Source organism: Ovis canadensis, chromosome 5 (assembly GCF_042477335.2).
Source record: "Ovis canadensis isolate MfBH-ARS-UI-01 breed Bighorn chromosome 5, ARS-UI_OviCan_v2, whole genome shotgun sequence".
NCBI lineage: Eukaryota > Metazoa > Chordata > Mammalia > Artiodactyla > Bovidae > Ovis > Ovis canadensis.
Genome location: NC_091249.1, coordinates 115163379 through 115188153, shown reverse-complemented (window position 1 = coordinate 115188153; position 24775 = coordinate 115163379). Strand labels below are relative to the sequence as shown.

Below are 24775 nucleotides of genomic sequence, written 5' to 3'. Positions count from 1 at the left end.
GGGGTGAGGAGAAGGGGACAACAGATGAGATGGTTTGATGGCATCACCAACTTGATGGACATGAGCTTGAATAAGCTTCAGCAGTTGGTGATGGACACAGAGGCCTGGCATGCTGTCATCCATGGGGTCACAAAGAGTCAGACACAACTGAGTGACTGAATTTCCAAGGTACGGTAGCAACATCAAAAACACATTTGACTTAATATGAAAGCAACTATTTATTTAACATCAAAAAATATTAACTGAATGTCTCCTATATGCCAATTGAAACTTCAGGCCCTGTGAAAAGAGAAATAAATGAGATAAGTGAGGATCCTCTCATGTAGTAGTTTACATTCTAATAAGGATATACAATAAATAAAAATAGAAACAAGAAATATCCAAAACAAGAATGCCAGAAACAAGAAAATATTTTATCATTAGGAGAGCTACTATAAACAAGGTCATCAGGGAAGTCCTCTACAAAGGTGACCTTTGAACAACCCATGAATAGCGAAAGTGATGTGAAGTGAAGTCACTCAGTCGTGTCCAACTCCTTGAGACCCCACAGACTGTAGAATACCATGCCTCTCCATCCATGGGATTTTCCAGGCAGGAGTACTGGAGTCGGTTGCCATTTCCCTCTCCGAATAGCAAAAGAGGAGGCTACAGTTAGAAAATCTATGAGAGGGATAATTTTAAAAGAGGGAACAACTAGCCCAAAGTCCAGAGTGAACTTGCTGTATTCAAGAATGTAGAATATACATATGATGTATGATCAATCCCTATCTGTAATTAAATGTGACATTATTTTATATTAAAGACCTTAGCAAGAGTTCAAAATATCTTCACTTTTACTGAATTCACCTCTAAATTATATAGAGTTAAAGCACAATTCCCAGCATAGCTAATCACTATCAACCACCAACTTTTATTAAGCACCATTACACATGAAAGAAAAGTGGCTATCATTGTAGAAATTTTTTTAAACATCAGACTTCACTTAAAAATTTACAGTCTATTACAGAAAAAGGCAAATATAATAAAGTACTAATACAAAATTATAAAAGCAATGTGTAGCAAAAATGATACGTATCTCCAGGCAATATAAGATTAATCACCAAGTAAGATTATCTACATAAACATCTATTTATATGTTGTTCATAAGTTTCTATCTAGATGGAAGAAAATTGAACAGATTTTCACTAAATCTGCAGGAATCAGTTGACGTATTTCTGTCTTAAGAACAGTCTATGTATGACACACAACATTCACTTGCAGGGTACCAAAAAAAAGGTAGAGAGCAACTTTCCAGAGCAGCTAAAACTGGTTCTTACATCTAAAAGTGCAACAAAGGGTCCATGAGGTCTTCAGTTCAGTTCAGTCGCTCAGTCCTGTCCGACTCTTTGCGACCCCATGAATCACAGCACGCCAGGCCTCCCTGTCCATCACCATCTCCTGGAGTTCACTCAGACTCAGGTCCATCGAGTCAGTGATGCCATCCAGGCATCTCATCCTCTGTCGTCCCCTTCTCCTCCTGCTTCTAATCCCTCCCAGCATCAAAGTCTTTTCCAATGAGTCAACTCTTCGCATGAGGTGGCCAAAGTACTGGAGCTTCATCTTCATCATCATTCCTTCCAAAGAAATCCCAGGGCTGATCTCCTTCAGAATGGACTGGTTGGATTTCCTTGCAGTCCAAGGGACTCTCAAGAGTCTTCTCCAACACCACAGTTCAAAAGCATCAATTCTTCAGCAGTCAGCCTTCTTCACAGTCCAACTCTCACATCCATACATGACCACTGGAAAAACTATAGCCTTGACTAGATGGATCTTAGTCGGCAAAGTAATGTCTCTGCTTTAGAATATGCTATCTAGGTTGGACATAACTTTTCTTCCCAGGAGTAAGCGTCTTTTAGTTTCATGGCTGCAGTCACCATATGCAGTGATTTTGGAGCCAAAAAAAATAAAGTCTGACACTGTTTCCACTGTTTCCCCATCTATTTCCCATCAAGTGATGGGACCAGATGCCATGATCTTCGTTTTCTGAATGTTGAGCTTTAAGCCAACTTTTTCACTCTCCTCTTTCACTTTCAGCAAGAGGCTTTTTAGTTCCTCTTCACTTTCTGCCATAAGGGTGGTATCATCTGCATATCTGAGGTTATTGATATTTCTCCTGGCAATCTTGATTCCAGCTTATGTTTCTTCCAGTCCAGCATTTCTCACGATGTACTCTGCATATAAGTTAAATAAGCAGGGTGACAATATACAGCCTTGACGTACTCCTTTTACTATTTGGAACCAGTCTGTTGGTCCATGTCCAGTTCTAACTGTTGCTTCCTGACCTGCATACAGATTTCTCAAGAGGCAGGTCAGGTGGTCTGATATTTCCATCTCTTTCAGAATTTTCCACAGTTGATTGTGATCCACACAGTCAAAGGCTTTGGCATAGTGAATAAAGCAGAAATAGATGTTTTTCTGGAACTCTCTTGCTTTTTCCATGATCCAGCGTATGTTGGCAATTTGATTTCTGGTTCCTCTGCCTTTTCTAAAACCAGCTTGAACATCAGGATGTTCACGGTTCACGTATTGCTGAAGCCTGGCTTGGAGAATTTTGAGCATTACTTTACTGACAAGATGTGGTCCACTGGAGAAGGGAATGGCAAACCACTTCAGTATTCTTGCCTTGAGAACCCCATGAACAGTATGAAAAGGCAAAATGATAGGATGAAGAAAGAGGAACTCCCCAGGTCAGTAGGTGCCCAACACACTACTGGAGATCAGTGGAGAAATAACTCCAGAAAGAATGTAGGGATGGAGCCAAAGCAAAAACAATACCCAGCTGTGGATGTGACTTGTGATAGAAGCAAGGTCCGATGCTGTAAAGAGCAATATTGCATAGGAACCTAGAATGTCAGGTCCATGAATCAAGGCAAATTGGAAGTGGTCAAACAGGAGATGGCAAGACTGAACGTCGACATTCTAGGAATCAGCAAACTAAAATGGACTAGAATGGGTGAATTTAACTCAGATGACCATTAAATCTACTACTGCAGGCAGGAATCCCTCAGAAGAAATGGGTAGCCATCATGGTCAACAAAAGAGTCCCAGATGCAGTACTTGGATGCAGTCTCAAAAACTGATGATCTGTGTTCTTTTCCAAGGCAAACCATTCAATATCACAGTAATCCAAGTCTATGCCCCAACCAGTAATGCTGAAGAAGCTGAAGTTGAACGGTCCTATGAAGACCTACAAGACCTTTTAGAACTAACACCCAAAAAAGATATCCTTTTCATTCTAGGGGACTGGAATGCAAAAGTAGGAAGCCAAGAAACACCTGGAGTAACAGGCAAATTTGGCCTTGGAATGCAGAATGAAGCAGGGCAAAAACTAATAGAGTTTTGCCAAGAAAATGCACTAGTCATAGCAAACACCCTCTTCCAACAACACAAGGGAAGACTCTACACATGGACATCACCAGATGGTCAACACCAAAATCAGATTGATTATATTCTTTGCAGCCAAAGATGGAGAAGCTCTATACATCCAACAAAAACAAGACCAGGAGCTGACTGTGGCTCAGATCATGAACTCCTTATTCCCAAATTCAGACTTAAATTGAAGAAAGTAGGGAAAACCACTCGACCATTCAGGTATGACCTCAATCAAATCCCTTATGATTATACAGTGGAAGTGAAAAATAGATTTAAGGGCCTAGATCTGATAGACAGAGTGCCTGATGAACTATGGAATGAGGTTCATGACACTGTACAGGAGAAAGGGATCAAGACCATCCCCATGGAAGAGAAAAGCAAAACAGCAAAATGGCTGTCTGGGGAGGCCTTACAGATAGCTGTGGAAAGAAGAGAAGCAAAAAGCAAAGGAGAAAAGGAAAGATATAAGCATCTGAATGCAGAGATCCAAAGAATAGCAAGAAGAGATAAGAAACCCTTCTTCAGTGATCAATGCAAAGAAATAGAGGAAAACAACAGAATGGGAAAGACTAGAGATCTCTTCAAGAAAATTAAGAGATACCAAGGGAACATTTCATGCAAAGATGGGCTCGATAAAGCACAGAAATGGCATGGACCTAACAGAAGCAGAAGATATTAAGAACAGGTGGCAAGAATACACGGAAGAACTATACAAAAAAGATCTTCACAACCCAGATAATCGCGATGGTATGATCACTCATCTAGAGCCAGACATCCTGGAATGTGAAATCAAGTGGGCCTTAGAAAGCATCACTATGAACAAAGCTAGTGGAGGTGATGGAATTCCAGTTGAGCTATTTCAAATCCTGAAAGATGATGCTGTGAAAGTGCTGCACTCAGTATGCCAGCAAATTTGGAAAACTCAGCAGTGGCCACAGGACTGGAAAAGGTCAGTTTTCGTTCCAATCCCCAAAAAAAGCAATGCCATGAGGTCTTAGAGGTCTGGTAATAGTGAGGGATAAACAATTTTGGAAAGTAATACAATGAATGAACAGAGAGAAAAGAGTGATTTTAAATTTGAACACCGAATTATGTGACTCAAAGGCAATCAATCCAAATTTCATGCATGGATATGCAATAACACTGACCCTAACATATACAACAAAAAATAATGTGATCCAGAATGAGTGGTAATAGTGATTTATTTATTTAATGATAATTTATGATCCTCTCAAGTTATACAAAGAAAGCTAACCACTATATGATAGAGGTTAAGAATTCAAAAAAGAAAAATCTTGTCTTAGTTTAGTTTTTCCCAGAAGTAAATTCTGAGACAAAGATTCACCAATTCATGAAACTGGTTATAAAGGAGGAAACAACTGTAAGAGAGGGAGAAAGTGAGACAAGGAAGGGAAAGTAGGTAATAAAGAACTGATCATTAATAAGTGTCCACTATAGATAAAAGAGCCTAATACTACTGGAGGAATCTGGTAGCAAGTCTAGAACAGGGTAGTGAAAGAATAAAAAAAGCTGAGAAATTTATACACTCACTCATGTCAGTAATTGGCTAAGCGTGTTCCCAGGCAATATTAATTAACTGGTATTGCTGATCTACTGAGTAGGAAGACAAGTGGTGACAAGAAAAAAAGCCCTCAGGCAAAAAAAATATATATATATATACAGTTGCTGGCAACTAGAAGAAGGGCTAGCAAATGCTGAAGTGGCAAGGAGAAAGGAATGTTGATGGTGAACTGATAAAAATATGCTCAAGAATGATTTAAAAAAAACAAGAGAAGAGGAACTTGAGCCAGGCTTTGAGAAATGGGTTGGATTTAGTTAAGGGAAAACATTTAAGTTAGGAAAAGTGGCATGAACAAAAATACTGAGGTAAGAAAGAGTAAGAGGTATCAAGGTCAGTTATAAGTCAGTTTGGCAGGATCAGAGACAGTTTATACAGAATATTCTCAGGAAAATACAGCTAAATATACACACTGGGCCCATGTTAAGGAAGGTATCTAATGCTAGGCTAAAGAATTTCAACTTTTTATCTGAGGTATCAAGGAACCTTTAAGTTTCTAAATGAGAAAGTAATAAAATGAAAATATTATGGCATTAAAATCTGTGTTGGCACCATTATTGCCCCTGGAATATAAATGCCCATTGGATAGGATCTATAACCTTCCCTAAAAAAGCATTACATGCAGAGAAGTGTTCAGTACCACATTAGCAACAAGCACCCAAGTACAAAGGCTGTGGTATCTAAATACAATTTTTTACTAAAAGGAACCAATGCACCTAGGAGAAAGGGCTGATTCCAGGTCTGCACAGAGTATCTACAAGAATAGTCTAAAACATTTTGTTATGTCAGAAAGAAAGTAAACTATTAAGCACTATAGTTGCCTGGTCAAAAGAACTCAGAACCCACTCAGTACCCACTGGACAAATAGGAAAGAATTTGAGCATAAAAATAATAAACATTTTAGAAATGTATGAAAAATGTTAACATCCATGAGTTCATCTGGTGGTGGTTTGGCTTCTAAGTCATGTCCGACACTTGAAATACTCTAAACTGCAGCCCACCAGGCTCCTCTGTCCATGGGATTCTCCAAGAAAGAATACTGGAGCGGGTTGTCATTTCCTTCTCCATCATAAGTTCATAAATATACTTAAAAACTAGAAAATGACAAAGGAATTAACACATTCTGAAAACTAGGAAATACAGGAGAAAATCACCATTTACCTTACTCTTCCTATAAAAACTGTACAAATATTGAATGATGTAAAGTTTATTATTATTATTATAAAAGAATTTCTGTTAGTAAATGAAGAATTAATGATCAAATAAGAATATTACCATTTTGTAACTCAACAAAGGTCTGTCTAGTCAAGGCTATGATTTTTCCACTAGTCACATATGGATGTGAGAGTTGGACTATAAAGAAAGCTGAGGGCCGAAGAATTGATGCTTTTGAACTATGGTGTTGGAGAAGACTCTTGAGAGTCCCTTAGACTGCAAGGAGATCCTACCAGTCCATCCTAAAGGAGATCAGTCCTGGGTGTTCATGGGAAGGACTGATGTTGAAGCTGAAACTCAATACTTTGGCCACCTGATGCAAAGAGTTGACTCATTTGAAAAGACCCTGATGCTGGGAAAGATTGAGGGCAGGAGGAGAAGGGGACGACAGAGGATGAGATGGTTGGATGGCATCACTGACTCAATGGACACGAGTTTGGGTGAACTCTGGGAGTTGGTGATGGACAGGGAGGCCTGGCCTGCTGTGGTTCATGGGGTCGCAATGAGTCGGACACGACTGAGCGACTGAACTGAACTCAATGAAATGAACGTATGCTTTCAGACTGTGATGGTGGAAAAGACTCTTGAGAGTCCTTGGACAGCAAGGAGATCAAACCTAATCAATCCTAAAGGAAATCAACCCTGAATATTCATTGGAAGGACTGATGCTAAAGCTCCAATATTTTGGCCACCTGCTGCAAAGAGCCGACTCCAATATTTTGGCCACCTGCTGCAAAGAGCCGACTCATTAGAAAATACCCTGAAACTGGGAAAGATTGAGGGCAAGAGGAGAAGCAGTGATAGAGGATGAGATGGTTGAATGGCATGACTGATTCAAAGGAGGTAAGTTCAAGCAAACTGCAGGAGATAGTGAAAGACAGGGAAGCCTGGTGTGCTACAGCTCATGGGGTCACAAAGACTTGGACACAACTTAGTGACTGGACAACAACAATAATGAAATAATGGACGTAGACAGCAATCATCAGCAGTTGCTAAAACTATTAGCTGAAGAGGTGACAAGAAATTCTGTGTTGTTTATTGTAAACTTTATCAAGTTGACAACATCTGAACCCAAAAACCAAATCATAACATGACAGAAAGACAACCAGATAGTGAATGCTTCTTAAAGCTATGCAATAGGAAGTAAACAATAACACCTATGAAGTCTTTTACAGAGAAAAAACAAAAATCCTGCAATCTGAATAACCCTGTAGATTTAACTATCAGTTTACAAAAAAAAAAAAACACGAGAGAGAGAGAGGACATCATATGTATACATACAATTTACAAAATTCAGAATGTGTGAAATTCTACAGAATCATTATTTTTTAACAAATAGTCGACAATGAAAAAATTAAAGGGGAACCTAAACTGGAGACTGTTTAGGTCTTGATTTCAGCAAATCAATTGTAAAATATAGAATAAAATTTAAGACAATTAAATTTGACATTGAGTGTCTCCTTTATGATATTCTGTTCAGTTCAGTTGCTCAGTCGTGTCCGACTCTTTGCGACCCCATGAATCGCAGCACACCAGGCCTCTCTGTCCATCTCCAACTCCTGGAGTCCACCCAAACCCATGTCCATCGAGTAGGTGATGCCATCCAGCCATCTCATCCTCTGTCGTCCTCTTCTCTTCTGCCCTCAATCCCTCCCAGCATCAGAGTCTTTTCCAATGAGTCAGCTCTTCGCATGAGGTGGCCAAAGTATTGGAGTTTCAGCTTTAGCATCAGTCCTTCCAATGAACACCCAGGACTGATCTCCTTTAGGATGGACTGGTTGGATCTCCTTACAGTCCAAGGGACTCTCAAGAGTCTTGTCCAACACCACAGTTCAAAAGCATCAATTCTTCAGTGCTCAGCTTTCTTCACAGTCCAACTCTCACATCCATACATGACCACGGGAAAAACCATAGCCTCGACGAGACAGACCTTTGTTGGCAAAGTAATGTCTCTGCTTTTCAATATGCTATCCAGGTTGGTCATAACTTTCCTTTCAAGGAGTAAGTGTCTTTCAATTTCACGGCTGCAATCACCATCTGCAGTGATTCCGGAGCCAGAAAAATAAAGTCTGACACTGTCTCCACTATTTCCCCATCTATTTCCCATGAAGTGATGGGACCAGATGCCATGATCTTTGTTTTCTGAATGTTGAGCTTTAAGCCAACTTTTTCACTCTCCTCTTTCACTTTCATCAAGAGGCTTTTTTTAGTTCCTCTGCTGCTGCTGCTAAGTCACTTCAGCCATGTCCGACTCTGTGCACCCCATAGACGGCAGCGCACCAGACTCCCCCATCCCTGGGATTCTCCAGGCAAGAACACTGGAGTGCGTTGCCATTTCCTTCTCCAGTGCACAAAAGTGAAAAAATGAAAGTGAAATCGCTCAGTTGTGTCCAACTCTTAGTTACCCCATGGACTGCAGCCCACCAGGCTCCTCCGTCCATGGGATTTTCCAGGCAAGAGTACTGTTAACATTTTAGTACTAATCATTTTGCAATAATGTTCTTTTTAAAAGCCCTTTTATAATTTAGATATATTCATAATTCCAGAAAGCTTAACCTTAAATACTTATCACTAAAATAATATGATGTCTGGAATTCATTTTAAAAGAATCCAAAGGACTGGAAGGAAGACTATGTATTCATTACCAGGGGATCTTCCTTACCCAAACATCAAACCCTGGTCTCTTGGCACTGCAGGCAGAGTCTCTAAGGTCTGAGCCACCAGGGAAGCCCCAAGAATACTGTTGTGGGTAGGTATTCCCTTCTCCATGGGATCTTTCTGACCCAGGGACCCAACTGGTGTCTCCTGCGATGCGGGCAGATTCTTCACCATCTGCGCCACCAGGGAAGCACTTATTTACACTAGTTGATTAATATAGGTGCATTTATTAACTTACTTAAGATATGTATGAATACAGAGATTTGGTATTCCAAGTGAGTTGACTAAATTTAGTATTTCTGATATCCTGCCTCATCATTAAAATCATTAAAGACTGATAACTGCTCAGAGAAAGAAACATAGAACAAAGTTAGAAGGAAAAAAAAAGTAGTTATGAAAGTACAATGTGGGTGGGCACGCAAAAACTTCACTGAGTAAAGCAACTTCCAATGCCTACAATCAGGGCAGGAAGCAAGGGTCTACCTCGAGACTCCTTATCTGTTACGGAATGCCACGTGGGCAATTTAGTAAAGAAAAAAAACACCTAATCTGGGAATTAGAAGGCTAACAATGCCGAGCTTTGTAAATCACAAATCACTTGACCTGAGTAGGTTTTGGAGCATGACAACACAGCAAATTAAATAATAACAGCAACAATAATAATTGTGTTGCGTGTATTAGCTGCAGACCTCGCACTTATCTTAAGGTCTTTGCATACTTTATCCTCAATTTCATAGCAACCCAAGGAGGCGGTGTAGGCGACTGACGTAAACTTTTTAGAGGGGTACTGAATGAGGTAGGCATCAATACATGGGACCATTTCTCAAAAGAGGAGACTGAGAGTCGGAGGCCAACAACTCGTTTAAGGTTCTACACTGGAACGACTTGGTCCAGCCAATATTCCAAGTTTGTTTAAACACGAAAGAATGCTTTGAACACTCCAACGCATTGAACTATACATACATGAAAGAAGCTTGTGGGGGCTGGGTGTGAAATTCTGGAGAACTCAAAACTTCCCACAGACCTACAGGTTTTCGTCGCTTTAGACACCTCGGTCCCACGGGGGAAAACAAAACAAAACAAAACAGACCTTCACTCACCGCTAGGAAGCCTGTCCTCACCGCTGGACTTCAAGCCCTGGCTTCCCAACGCCTCCACTTTCTCTCATCTTCGGTGTGTGACCTTCGAACTACATCTCCCATAAAGCCGTGCGCGGACACCTGCCCTTCACCGGAAGTTCGCGAGGCTCCATCCGGCCCGGAGTGTGGGGTTTCCCCGGCTCCTGGACTACAAACTCCGGTGTCCTTACTGTGGTCACCTGTGGGTTAGTAGCAGAAGCGACGAGTTGGCGGGCCCAGGGCCCCTTCTGGAGCTGGTAACCAGTTCTCTGCGCTCTTTCCGTCTCCGCGCTGACGGGCCCTGCGCTGTTGGGTGGTGTGGCGCAGCCTCGCGCTAGGGCGCGGACGCAGGTGTGGACTTAAGAGCCTGGGCTTCCGGGAGGGGCCTGGGCGCGCAGCCGACCCAGCACAGTCAGTGAGGTGGGGATTCGCTATGGGTTCACTTCACTATGTTTAAACAATTCTCACAGTCCTGGCACGGAAAAAGACGTTCAAGGAACTTGGAGACGCTGGGGAGACCGTGAATGGGGCGGGGAGGGGGGCGTTTGGTAGGTGAGCTGGCCCTCGGGAATGCCCCAGAAATTCGGGTCGGTGACCGCAGTGACAAAGTTGTTTGTTAAGTCTGCCTTATCACTTGAGCCATGTGGCCTTGGACCAGTCAGGGGCCCTGGTCCATACACCCATAAAACTGGGTGTTGGTTTGGTTCAAGGTTGTGAGACCCTTTAAAATCAAGATACTTTAAAACCATCCCTGAGGATCGTCCATATTCTTGGAAACCAAGGGCAGCATTAGGCTAACTGAATAACCTCATCCTGCCTTCAAACACCTTGTCTTTAGAAGAACCTGAGGAGAAATGAAAAAGTAAATCGAACAGTAGACCTGGACTTTAGACTTTGTGTGCTCTTCTGGAATGACTAATGGTTCTGTTTCTAGATGGCCTTTCTGGCGAGAAAGCGTAAGGGGGGAAAGTATACATTTTCTACTCTTTTCTCCTGAAAATACCGTATGCATAAACATTGCACTGTGGGTAGTGAATGGTACTGTATTTTTGGAGGCCACTTTTGCAGTCAACCGGGAGTGAGTGGACTGTGGAGGAAGTGAGGAAGTGACCATGACTTAAATATTGCCTATAGTAAACCAAACCGAAGAACCTGGATGATATGATTTTAAGGAAAAGGCAACTTCAAAGGGAAAGCCATACATGAGTCAGTATTCAGCAAAATAAAAATAAATCCTGAAATGCAAGATAAAATCCTGAAAAGTAGCTTCTGTTATTCATAATGTTTTTAATGCATTTAGAAATCTTAATATGAAGAGAATGGTGAAGTAAATTCTAGGGTAAATCAAAAGAAATGAATTGTTTTCTAATCCAGAAGTCACCCCTCCTAATTTATGTACAGAATTTCAGTATTTTGTCTCTATTCCTGTGAATAGTTTTAGTCTATTTATAGGTAGCAGAAAGATAATAAACAGGTAAGGTGAACAGACACAAAATAAGAAAGTTAATCTCCAACCCATTCTTTTCTTTAAATATTGTCATGCTGCTACTGATAGACAATTGGTAAAATTGCAGTCAGAACCTTAAAGACAACTGCTGTCAAAAATTATGGATTATATAACCTTTCTTTATAGCCTCAGTAGGTTATTCTCAGAAGGTAGAAACCTAGTTACAATCCCAAATCTTTTCTTAATAGAATTTCACAGAAAAAAAAAAAATCATGCCTTAAAAAGAAGTACTTTGAGGAGTTTATAGACAACTGAAATATGAACCATTTCCCCCAAAATTGTGCCCTACCACAACTCAGTGGTAGTTGTGCCCTACCACATTCAGCCCACAATTAGGAAGCATTTATTAGAGGATATGGAATAATTAGTTTCAATCTCTGGGTCAGGAAGATCCCCTGGAGAAGGGCATGGCAACCACGCCATTATTCTTGCCTGGAGAATCCCGTAGACAGAGGAGCCTGGTGGGTGGCAGACCATGGGGTCCAACAGAGTCAGACACGACTCAAGCAACTTGGCATGCACACATGCACAAGCACATAGAACAGTTCTTTCTTACTGAAGTAGCAGGGTGACAAAGCAGACAAAGTTAATGATTTTAAAAGCTTCTGTGATTCAAGGGTAGACAAAATGACCAATAGAACAAATAATAGGTCCAAAAATATATGTTCATCTCATTTATGACAAGTCTAATACTGCAATATAATGGGACAAAGACAATAAATTTGAGAATGACCCGGACTCAAATGGATTTTATCTATTGGGATAAAAATGTATCGTGACCCTTACCTCACACCATGAGCAAAAAATCAATCCCTGATGGATTAATCAATCCCTGTGAAAGGTAAAGCAATACATTTTTTTCACATAAAACTTAGTTCTTTGAATAGGATCATAATTTCCCTGAGAGGACAGATCTATTTCTAGTATCATTTAGGCTAAGAGAATACTACTTGTCATCTGCTAAAAACGCCTGCTTTATTTCTCTCTACCTTAACTCCCCTCATGCCCTGATCTGTATTGAAGTCCCTCTGGTTTGCCTCCAGTACACTACCCTGTTTGTCGTATCTTTTACCTTATCCTCCCTCCCACTGATGTCACTCCCTTCAACTCTTTTCCACCAAGTTCTTTATACATTATTTTATACATCCTTCATATTGAGTTACATTTAAAATTCTCAACTGATAACAGTTTTGAAGTGTATCCTGTGATGACACTTGACAGTTACCTTTTTAAGAGTAAATCGTTTTAGAAACCATAACTAATGTTCTAATTATATCAACACTCTGATAATGTTCAATCACTGATACAAGAAAGCAATTGTAAATGAGTTTTTTCCTATTTTCCTGTTTTAAGGAAGAAATGTCTTCTGTAAAAAGAAGTCTGAATCAAGAAATAATATCCCAGTTTCACTATTCAGCTGCAGAAGGAGATATTGCCAAGTTAACAGCAATACTCAGTCATTCTCCATCTCTTCTCAATGAAACTTCTGAAAATGGCTGGACTGCTTTAATGTATGCTGCAAGGAATGGGCACCCAGATGTTGTCCAATTTCTGCTTGAGAAAGGGTAAACGTTTTAGGCTGTGCCACCTGAAGAGTATCTGGTTTAATTTATGGATAATGTATTTTCTTTTCAATTTTTCATATAGCCATAATATTGGGCTTGTAAATAACTCATTGAACAGTCTTATTATATAATAGCATAATTTCTAATTTAAAACTTAACTTTTTTATTGGGGAATTAACTTTTCATACTTAATAGCCAAGCAGTTAATGAGTTAATCTAATTTTTTTCTGAAATAAAAAATGTAAATCTGCCTACTATGACTACTGAAAACTTCTTGTAAAAATTCAATATCTCCTTACAGCACATAAAATGTATGCTTTTTATTTTACAAATAATCTCCCAGAAATTTTAAACATCCACTGTTTCTAATTTTTAATCATTTATGATTGGTTTTTAACCTTTCCATGAATATATTATGTTCTAAAAGAAAATGAAATTATGTAATTATTAAATAGAGGGACTATCATATATATCTAGAAATTTTTATTGTAATAAATACTGAAGAAAATGTTTGCTAGTTTATTTTTTGCTTCTATCCACAGGTGCGACAGATCCATTGTCAACAAATCAAGGCAGACTGCACTGGATATAGCTAAATTTTGGGGTTATAAGCATATAGCTAACTTATTAGCTAATGCTAAAGGTGGGAAGAAGCCTTGGTTCCTAACCAATGAAGTGGAAGAATGTGAAAATTATTTTAGCAAGACACTACTGGACCGGAAAAGTGAAAAAAGAAATAATTCTGACTGGCTGTTAGCAAAAGAAAGCCATCCAGCCACAGTTTATATCCTTTTCTCAGATTTAAATCCCTTGGTTACTCTAGGTGGCAATAAAGAAAGTTTTCAACAGCCAGAAGTCAGGCTTTGTCAGCTAAACTACACAGATATAAAGGATTATTTGGCTCAGCCTGAGAAGATCACCTTGATTTTCCTTGGAGTAGAACTTGAAATGAAAAAAGAGTTTTTTAATTATGCTGGGGAAGTCTCAAAAGAAGAAGAAGATGGGTTGGTTGCATGGTTTGCTTTAGGTATAGATACTGTTGCTGCTGAAGAATTTAAGCAAAGGCATGAAAATTGTTATTTTCTTCATCCACCAATGCCAGCTCTTCTGCAATTGAAAGAAAAAGAAGCTGGTAAGAAGTGAACACTTGTTTACTTGTATTGGTAATAATCTGATTTTGGGTACTGGATTAGAATTGCATGTATTTGCAATTTCTAGGAAGCACACTTTTTCTAGGAAGCAATGAAATCAGGCTGTCTTCAGTAGAAACTTCCTGATGTTCTTACCCTAGAGGACTTCTCTTCTGGGTGGTAACAGCAGTTTTAACCCTAATGCATACTGGTTTCATTTGATTGTTCAGTGAATGATTATTAAGTGCCTGCTATACACTAAACATGCTGGCAAAGACCTTGACTATTTCGCTTTGTTTTCTGTTGCTTGTTATACCAGTTCACATGGGGTTGTATGTATCATGCTCAGAAATGAGGGATTTTATCCTAAATTCCATCTAAATGTTGTAATCTGGCCTGTGTTTAAAAAAAAAAAAAATCACTTTAGCTGCTTTGTAGCTCATGAACTGTAGATAGTTAAGTGTGGAAGTCAGGAATCCCATTAAGAGGAGGTTGAAGATTACAGTAGCCCAGGTAAGAGAATGCAGTGGCTTGGATTAGTGGAGCAGAGAGCAAGGGAGAGTTATGAGATATTACGGAGGTAGAACTGATAGGGCTTGAACAGTAGGGTGAGACTTACAAGTGAGAGAGAGATGATGGTAACATAGACTACAGCCTGAGTTGCTAAGATGATAATAGGAGAGATGGAGGAAAAGTGATACAGTCAAGGTATATTTTGGAGAGAAAATCAGCAGTACTTGTTAATGAAGTGGGTGTGGAGTATATAATAATGAAGTGAAAGATTAAAAGGACTGCTAAGTTTGAAACTTTAATCATTTGGTAGATACTAATAAGCTTTATTGATAAAATAATACAGTCATGGGTAGAGCAAGAGAAACAGGACAGACTTGAAGCAAATAAATGAAGATTTTATCTTTGGGCATGTTAAGTTTTAGAGATGGGAAACAGAATCTGGAACAAAGAGGAAAGAACTAGAATATACCTGTATGAGAGTCATCAACACAGTGGTGGTGTTTAAATCCCAGGCTACTTTGAGGTTGCATAAAAAGTTGAGAGCAAGCAAGAAAGGGAACCTGAGAATCGCCTGAATCCCCCTGAGTTCTAGAGGTCAGATAGGAGAGGAGCCATCAAAGATGATGTTGACAGTATGGCTACAAGTAAGAACAGGAGAATGTGCTCATAGAAACCAAGAGAGCAAAGTGTTTCTTGGAGTTACTAGTCAATGCTGCAGAGAGTTTGAGTAAGACGAAGATAAAGAATTTTTTGAAGAGTCTTTGGTTTGGTAACATGAAGCTGTTGGTCATTTGACGAGAGGAGTGTCCATGGAATAGAAGGGGTGGAAGGTGTACTGCAGTAGGCTGAAGAGTTAATGGGAGGTGAGGAAGGGGTCACTTGCCAGCGTCCACTTTCCCTTAGGTAACCTGGCAGGCTCTTCCAGAGACCTCTTAGACACTCATCTCAAAATGGGGAGTGTTATGTTTTATTCTCTACATCTGTGGAAAAAACACTATGAGTTTAAAATTTCTTCTCTTTGAAGCTGTATATGTATACAGCTTCAAAGAGAGTCACACAGAGTCAGACACGACTGAAGCAACTTAGCAGCAGCAGCAGCAGTAGCAGCAGCATGTAATTACAAGGTGTTAAAAACCAGTAAGGAAACTGAGGCTCTTTTACTCAGCTGCTGTGTAACCTTATATAGTTCCATAACCTTTGTGTGCCTCAGTTTCCTCCTGCCAAAATGAGGATAATAATGGTACCTACATTATAGTGTTGCTCTAAACAGTAAATAGGATGATGTATGTGAAGATCTTTGCTGGGTGCTTGACACACAGTAAGTACTCAATAAGTGTTAGCTTTCCTTATTGTAATGAGAGTAAAATAATGGAGGTACTTTGAGGTAAGTTACATATTACAGAGTAACAGAGCAGGCAGATATTTAGTGTTGCCTATGTTCATTGAGTGTCACTGTTCCATTTGTTTTAATTTATGGCTTATTCATTTTTCCCAGTTTAAAACATTATTGCTATTTATGGTTATTTTATTTCAAAATCTTTAGACCAAATAATCTATTTTAGGGGAGAGAAGTTTTGTCAGGCATTTGAAATGTAGCATTTCTACTCTTATTGCCCCAATTCTACTATTTTTGGTCAGGCCATATTAATTATTTTTTGAAGTATCAGGGTAGAGGTTGTAGACAGCGTGTACATAGTCTTAAGATTTATTCTATTGGGCATTTTTGTCATAAACAAAGTTAATCACAAGAGTTGTAAACACAATATTTAAAAACCTGTTAATAAAGGTCTTAAATAATTGTCAAAAAAATATTCTATGTACTTTCCAGTTATAAACAGAATATGTTCCACAGTGACACACACCAGTACTGTCTTAGGCACCAAGGAAAGTAGAGATGGATTCCTACAGTTTCCTAGTAATATTTCATTTATGGTCCAAATCTAAGTTAGAAACTGTCTTTGTAGTGTATTTTTATGAAAGTCACTATTGTAAAGTCTTCCCTGGACTTCCCTGGTGGCTCAGACGGTAAAGAGTCTACCTATGATGCGGAAAACCTGATTTCAGTCCCTGGGTCAGGAAGATCCCCTGGAGAAGGAAACGGCAACCCACTCCAGTATTGTTGCCTGAAAAATCCCATGGATGGAGGAGCCTGGTAGGCTACAGTCTATGGGATCACCAAGAGTTGGACACGACTGAGCAACTTCACTATTGTAAAGTCAGTATACACCAGAGTCATGTATATCCAAAATTTACAAATCACCTATGGTAAAAGCCTAAACTAATACAGTGTATATGGATGTTAGTACATCCATCTTATATGAGAGTTTTATTTCATTAGTCCAAATTAAAGGTGAATCTAATTTTCATTTGTCATCTGTAGAATTTAAATCTTTTAATTAAAAAGACATATACAGATAACAAAAATAGGAAAATAAAACCTTTGATCACACACCTACAATATAGTACATGTCTTTATTATGACTTAAGAATGTTCTTTCCTTATGTATTAATTTGTTTACCATTTGTCATTGAATTAAAGCTTCTTTTGCTCCTGTCATAGGGGTTGTAGCTCAAGCAAGATCTGTTCTCGCCTGGCACAGTCGGTATAAGTTCTGCCCAACCTGTGGAAATGCAACTAAAATTGAAGAAGGCGGCTATAAAAGAGTATGCTTAAAAGAAGACTGTCCTAGTCTCCATGGTGTTCACAATACATCATACCCAAGAGTTGGTAAGCCTTTTCTTTTACAGTGAAACCTCGGCCATCTGGAAACCTTAGGGAATAAGACATTCTGGAAAGACAAGATTTTGAGTTGCTAAGGAGCTTTACCTTTTTATTAAAACCATGTTTAATTTAACCATTAAGTGTATAAGTATTATAGTGAAAGAAAGTGAAAATGAAGTCACTCAGTTGTGTCCGACTCTGCGATCCCATGAGCATGGGATTCTCCAGGCAAGAATACTGGAGTGGGTTGCCATTTCCTTCTCCAGAGGATCTTCCAGACACAGGGATCGAACCCAGGTCTCCCACACTGCAGGCAGACTCTTTGCTGTCTGAGCCCCTGGTGGGCTAGTAAAGTATTATTACTATTAAAGTATTTATTGCTATATAGTATTAGGTAAAGTATTAAGTATTACTACACAGTATTACTATATACTGTAAAGTATTAAGTATTACTATACAATATTAACTATTAAAGTATTACCTAATTTGATGACTTTTAAGTAAAGGACATTGTACATAACTGACCATTTCTTAACATTGGGCTAATCAGCATGAATTTGATGCATTGAGGTACAGGATTTCAAAGGCCCACCATCTGGGTCCATTTAGTGAAGAGAGGGGAAAAAAAAAAAAAAAAAAAAACCACCCTCACAGTCCAGTACCTGCTTGTGGCATCACCAAAACAGCCTGGAGCTAGCTTCTCCATACTGCTGATGTCTGCCTCTACTTTCTCTCTCCCTATTGCTGCTTTGAATTGGCTGTGGACTTGGAAATCTGATAAACCAGCCCTTTAAAACTGCGCAAAAAGGGACAGACCCAGCCACACCTGAGGAGGTCTCCTGGGAGTAAAGTGCATGGCCTAGTGACAGGTGTATGCTTCTTAGAGCATTTCACATTTGATTACCGATCCTCAGTCATAATCTAGTGAGGCGAACTCACTGAATTAGTGACCTCTCGAATCGTTCCAAAAGGCACTAATGCAGTGAATATTATTTAAATAAATTAATATTTTAATGGCTTAAACTTAACCATCAAGCCATATTAGCTTTTAAAAAACACTTTGTTAAGGACAAGAAAGGGGTGACAGAATGAGATGGTTGGATAGCATCACCAACTCAGTGGCCATGAGTTTGAACAAACTCTGAGAGATAGTGAAGGACAGGGAAGCCTGGCATGCTGCAGTCCATGGGGTCACAAAGAGTCAGACACAACTTAGTGACTGAACAACAAACAACAATAAGAATTGGGATGGAAGGAAACATTTACTATGGTAAAATTTGAATTTTCTCCATACTATGTATTAGTTATTTAAACTTCTTTCTAATTAGAAAAATAAGCCTAGCATACTATAAGTATACAATACTCACAATAAATCAACATTTATTGTGTACTTACAGTATGCTAGGCTTATTTTTTTAATGTTTATTTTTTATTTTTATCTTATGCTTTTTTTTATGCTATTGAGATGAGAAAGAAGACAAAAATGGCCTTTCTTTAGCTTCCTGACAGTATTCTATGCAATTTCCCTGAAATACTCTGTCTTTAGGCAGATAGAAACAACCTCTTGTAACTAGAAAAGTCTTGTTCTTACAGGAGGTACACATTTGTATTATCCTATTAGTGACTTTACACAGTAAGTCTAAATTGTTTTTTCCTATCATTCATACATCTGATTTTTTTAAACAGATCCGGTGGTAATCATGCAAGTTATTCATCCCGATGGGACCAAATGTCTTTTAGGCAGGCAGAAGAGATTTCCTCCAGGCATGTTTACTTGCCTCGCTGGATTTATTGAACCTGGTACGCCTTTTCTGTATAATTTTTATAGTAATTGCCATTTAACGTATGATTTCTAAATAAAAATTTTGGACAGCATTTGAAAGTAATCTCTGATGAACTATCATGTTATAAAACTGGGGTATTTTAAAATATTGTCTGTGTTTTAAATAATATAATTTTTGTTGTCACTAGAGGAATAATTTCATCTGTTTTAAAAATTCTTTGCTTCTTCATATATTGCTCTTACCCAAGTGCATCACTTCCTTCTGTACTAGACTCAGTTGTCACCTTTTCAGAGAGACTTTCCCAGATGGCACCAAGTAAATTAGTTAACCCCATATCCTACATTCATAGTCCCTGTTATCCAGTCTGGCTTTTCCCTAGAGCACTCATCAGCACCTAACAGGGTATATATGTAAGTACATATTTACTTATCTACCTTTCTTTTTATTTATTTATTATTTGCTAGTACAAGAAAGTAAGTTCCATAAAGGCAAGGACTTTGTTTTATTTATTGCTCTATCCCAAACCCTTGGAGCATATCCCTCCTATGTTGTAGAAGTTCAATAAATATTCAATAAATATTTGTGGAATAAATGAATATATCTAATTAGCACATGTTTAATCTCAATTTCCAGTATCAATCTACACTGATAGATAATAATAGTACTAAACATATGAATTTTTCCAAAGGCTTTCTGTATATTAAATCATATCATCCTCATACAACTTTACATAGTAGATACTATTTCACCATAGTGGCTGAATAACTTGCCCAAGAACAGAGAGCTAGTGAGTGATAGGACAGGCATTCAGACCTGGGCAGTGTGGCTCTAGGTCCATGCTCCTAATTACTATGCTTGCTCTAGTAGCTCTAGGTCACTTTTTTAACTGTTATGTAGCCTCCCATTTATGAATATTCCACAATTCATTTATCCATTCTGCTATTTTACCATTAACAGCAACACTGCAGTGAATCCTTGTGTACATTTGGCCTTCATAGGGTGTATATCCGAGAGTAGGGCTGCTAGCTCATAGACCATGAGCATCTTAATCATTTCCACATATTGCCAAGTTATTTTCTGAAATATCCCTGCCAATTTACACTGCGTCTGGAAGTACATAAAATGTCTGTTAGTCCTCATCTTTACAGAGTTAGGAATATCAGGATTTTTATTTGCTGTTCTGATGGATATGAAGTGGTATGTCATTGTAGTTTTAACTTTTATTTCCCTGCTCATGAAGCATCTTTTTCAGATGTGTGTTAGGCATGCAGTTTCTTTTTTTTTTTTTTTTTTTTTTTAGGCATGCAGTTTCTTTCCCCTTGAATTTTATATTTTATATTCTTTGTTTTTGTTTTGGTTGTTTAATCTTTTTTTCTTATTGATTTTAGGGGTTTTTTAATATGTACTGCATGCTAATATTTATTTAGGTTTGGTCTTGCAGATATGCTAGTGTAAGAGTTATCTTTTCAATATTTTTTATAAATATAAATTAATTTTATATAGGAAATTTACTAATCTATTTGAAATAGAAAGCTATGTTTAAATCACAGAATATTTCTAAACTTTCAGATAACCTTAACTTACAAATTATTCCATTTATTCTAATTCTCAATTTCAATAAATCAGAAATATAAATTAATTTATAGGCATCACTTTATTTTACCATAGCTGGGTCAGTAATTATCTAGAGAATAATTATTTGGAAAGAGAAAATGAGTTTCATTTTATGCTGTTTTAAAACTTTTAGTGTTATTTGGTTTTTAACTCTGGAAAAGTGTTATCTATAATAGTTGTTTGACAACATAAGAAAAATGTTTCAAGATTTTAGTGAGGAAAAGGTTAGCCACATAAACAAGATAATACATAAAATGTTTGCATAGTGTTTAGCCAGTAGTAAGTAGGTACTGGATATTTGTAGCTGTTACAATTTTTTAAATGTAACAAATTTAGGCCTTTAAGAAATGAAAAGTTTCCTGGCATTTTGATTCTGTATGTAGTCATATATTTTAAAAAATAATGTTTCTTGAATTCCAATCTACTTTTAGGCTTCTGCTTTCTGATTCTATGAACTGGGTTTCTGTCCAAAGTGATTTTCAAAGGTTTGAACCATTTGGAGCACAAAATGTCCAGGGCATGTTCATCAGCTACTTGTTCTTTTGCCCCGTTTGATTAGGGGAGACAATAGAAGATGCTGTTCGGAGAGAAGTAGAAGAGGAAAGTGGAGTCAAAGTTGGCCATGTTCAGTATGTCTCTTGTCAACCGTGGCCAATGCCCTCCTCCTTAATGATTGGTTGCTTAGCTGTGGCAGTGTCTACAGAAATTAAAGTTGACAAGAATGAAATAGAGGATGCCCGCTGGTTCACTAGAGAACAGGTAAAGTTCAATTTAATTTCCTTCTCCTATTGATTGTTCTCTGACTGTATTGGTTTGGGCATGTAGCAAGGATACATGTTTTCAACAAGTTGAATGAATGGCTATGGCCCCCTCATCATTCATGGATTACAACATAATTGATGTGCTCTATGTTACTCCTGCTGTGACATACTTCTAGTAATGATGAGTCTGTGCCATTTTCTTATTTCAGATGCTGTTCCCTGAGATTAGTGATCCTTTCAGTGGCCTTAAAATGCATGGTCATTATTTCAGATGAGAAGTAGGAATATTATTATTAGACATAGTTTATAGTATTGAAACAAATAACTCAAAAAATATCAGTAAAACTGCATAAAAGTTTAGAAAAATTCTTGATCATTTTAAATGCACTTGACCAGACTGACAAAACTGTTTAACAAAGATACACTCAGAACTTCTTAAAACTCATCCTTAAGTAGTACAATGAAAGATAAATTACTTGTCTGTGTCTTGTATAATTCAGTGTCTTTATATAGAAGACAGGGGTACACTACAGTAGTAATAACCTGAAATCCTTTATCACTTTGCCTTCACAAAATTAATTTTATTTTATGCTCAACCTCTAAAAGTAGAAATTAGATTTTTTTCAGAATTTGATAAAAGGAAATTTTTTCTAAAAGTTCATTTTCACTTTGAAAATATATGTGTAGCATATACTTTGTTCTTTCATGACCTTATTTTCATCAGGAAAAATGCCTTTCTGAAATATTTTTAAAATTGAATCACTAATTCAATGAAGCAGCTAAAAACACTGTACTGAATTTTGCATGTTGAAAATGGTTATTACTTTCTCCTTTTGTTATTCACTGTGGAAGTCATTACCTTTTAAATTGTTTTAAAAATAGAAATAATATTTAAGTATGATAGTTTTGAAATCCTAATACGTTTTACTGTGATGTATTTTAGGTTGTGGACGTTCTGACCAAAGGCAAGCAGCAGGCATTCTTTGTTCCACCGAGCCGAGCTATTGCACATCAGTTAATCAAACACTGGATTGGAATGAACCCCAATCTCTAAATCAAATAACTAAACTTTGACTATGTCTAATTGATTTCTAATCCTACTTATTCCTCAAGTGAGATTAGAAATGTTTAATGCTCTTTAGAATGTCAGCTTTTGTTAAATCTGAGTCAGCATTCTCTGAACTTTTTTGAGGGGGTTGTGCTCAACAGTTTAATCTCACAAAACTGTATCTCTAATAAGAGAAATCATGTTATAAAGAAGTAGATTCTAAAATGTAAATAAACCTAAATTTCATTGCCTCTTATAAACATTCACCATTCACTAAAGTTCTTTTATGAAAAATTAGACAAAATATTTGTAATGAATTTTAAGCTTAATTTTTAAATATTTTCATTATTATGAAGGTCCTTTTGGTTGTCATTGGTTGATTTTTGCTCAATTTACCATTGTGATCCACTTTTTTCTCCTGGTTCTATTATTCTGTCAGTGACACTGTTATAGTGTTGCTACTAATCTATTTTGATCAGTGCTAAGAATTTCCTATTTCAACAACTCTGTTAGTGATCAGTATACCACACCTTCAGGGAAGGAGAATTTAAGTGAGAGAATACCATTGTGTCTGGGATCCCCTTCTTAAACATAAAATTAATTAGTATATCTATTTGTTAACTATACTCAAAGTTGTTTTTTAAGACAAATTAGAAGTCTCTTCTTTTTTCCCTAAAATTAAACATATTTGAAAGGAATTCTTTCCAAAGTCAGATATTAAATAACATCTCAGATAGATTTACTTATTAAATAAAATGGCTTATGTCATTTTGTGATAAGGGAATGTATCTTCACTAGGAGAAAATTATGTAATAATTACTAATAATATTTATTATACTCAAATACAGCATCTTGATTTTAGCCTTATTTCAATATTCTAAGAAGCATTTATACAATAACTATATTTTAGAACTGAGTACAATTTTAGAGAAAGTAAATTGTAGTAGTTCACAATTTTGTAACATAGAACTGTTATATTTCACAAGGTTATTTTGAAATTGTTTCAAAGGGTCTTTTATAAGTGTATAAATTTATATAATTTGGCTCTTTACTATTCTATGGTAGAACTGGAAGAGAACTTAAAAATAATATATGTATGTAGTTCACTGCCCTTTTTTTATAGATAAGGAAATCCTAAAAGATGAACTTAATTAATTTATCCATTAAAAGTGAATTGATTTAAAAAAGTAAATTAATTAATTGATGACAGTTACGCAATTACTAGTTATAATTGTTAATACAATTAATTATTGTTAGTATAATTAATTATAATTACAATTAAGTAACTTAATTATTGATACAACAGTCTGTACTGCACAGTGCAGTATTCTCGCTCTAATAGGAAGTAAAAACTATTACTGAAAATAAATATGTAATAAAATAGAGAATGATAAGACTAAATTTTTTTACCAAATACTGTTAATTAAAATTTTAGGCACTAAAGTTCATTTAAATAAGTTAGCTTTTCTAAACAAAACTTCATTTTACTAATGAACAATGATTTTCTTAGTAATTGATGAAGATATTGATATTAGGACTTTAGACAAAATTCAAACTTATATAAGACATTTAGATACATAATAAGATTTGAACTACATAAGTATATAGAAAATGGCATGCCTTGATTATTATAAAATATAATGACTCCAAGTTCCATTTTATCCAAAATGTACTTTTAATACTTATAGATTCTAAGATTACATCATAAAATTCTAGATTTTCATAATGTTAGGGTAGCCAAGTAAAATATAAAATATCAATAAAATTTATATTTAGTTTTTGATATTTAATCCCATACTCAGGGAGAATCAATATCTAAGTAAATTATTGTTTTAATAATTATTCTTAAATTGCTAACCTCTGAGAGGTGGATAGTTACACATAAATAAAAGGACTAGCAAAGAAATATTAGACTCAAGTACCGTGACTGTGTCCTAATGAAAAGGAAGGTAACAATACATTAAAATATTTGTTTATTTTCTGTTTCGTGTGTCATGTGTGGTTTTTTTAAAATAGGTTTTGATAAATGTTTTCTGAAAAATGGAAAAAGCCAAATTTTAGTCATCTTCCTCTGTTTAAAATTAGTAGTGTAGAAACAAAAAATACAAAAGCCTTTTACAAAGTTGCCATATTTGGAAGGCTTAATTTTT

The 24775-nt window shown here is 37.0% G+C and overlaps 1 protein-coding gene and 1 long non-coding RNA gene across 5 annotated transcripts in view; one reads left to right on the top strand and one right to left on the bottom strand.

The window, feature by feature from the left end:
• Positions 1 to 10455, bottom strand: part of LOC138440549 (uncharacterized) — a 139922-nt gene extending 129467 nt beyond the window's left edge. Inside the window, exon 1 of the long non-coding RNA XR_011257075.1 lies at positions 9964 to 10455. This is a non-coding gene — a long non-coding RNA (uncharacterized lncRNA). The remainder of the gene's footprint in view (positions 1 to 9963) is intronic.
• NUDT12 (nudix hydrolase 12) lies at positions 10066 to 24606 on the top strand. 4 transcript variants are annotated; one of them, XM_069590262.1, is made up of 7 exons: positions 10066 to 10332; positions 12842 to 13053; positions 13596 to 14185; positions 17257 to 17424; positions 19105 to 19218; positions 21376 to 21575; positions 22521 to 24606. In XM_069590262.1, the coding sequence occupies exons 2-7, from the start codon at positions 12848 to 12850 to the stop codon at positions 22629 to 22631; spliced, it is 1389 nt and encodes a 462-aa protein (XP_069446363.1). In that variant the 5' UTR covers positions 10066 to 10332; positions 12842 to 12847; the 3' UTR covers positions 22632 to 24606. The 4 variants fall into 4 exon arrangements, with proteins under 4 accessions (XP_069446363.1, XP_069446365.1, XP_069446364.1 ...); XM_069590264.1 differs by having other exon boundaries at positions 10093 to 10401; positions 12846 to 13053; XM_069590263.1 differs by having other exon boundaries at positions 10093 to 10401.
• The last annotated feature ends 169 nt before the right edge of the window (positions 24607 to 24775 follow it).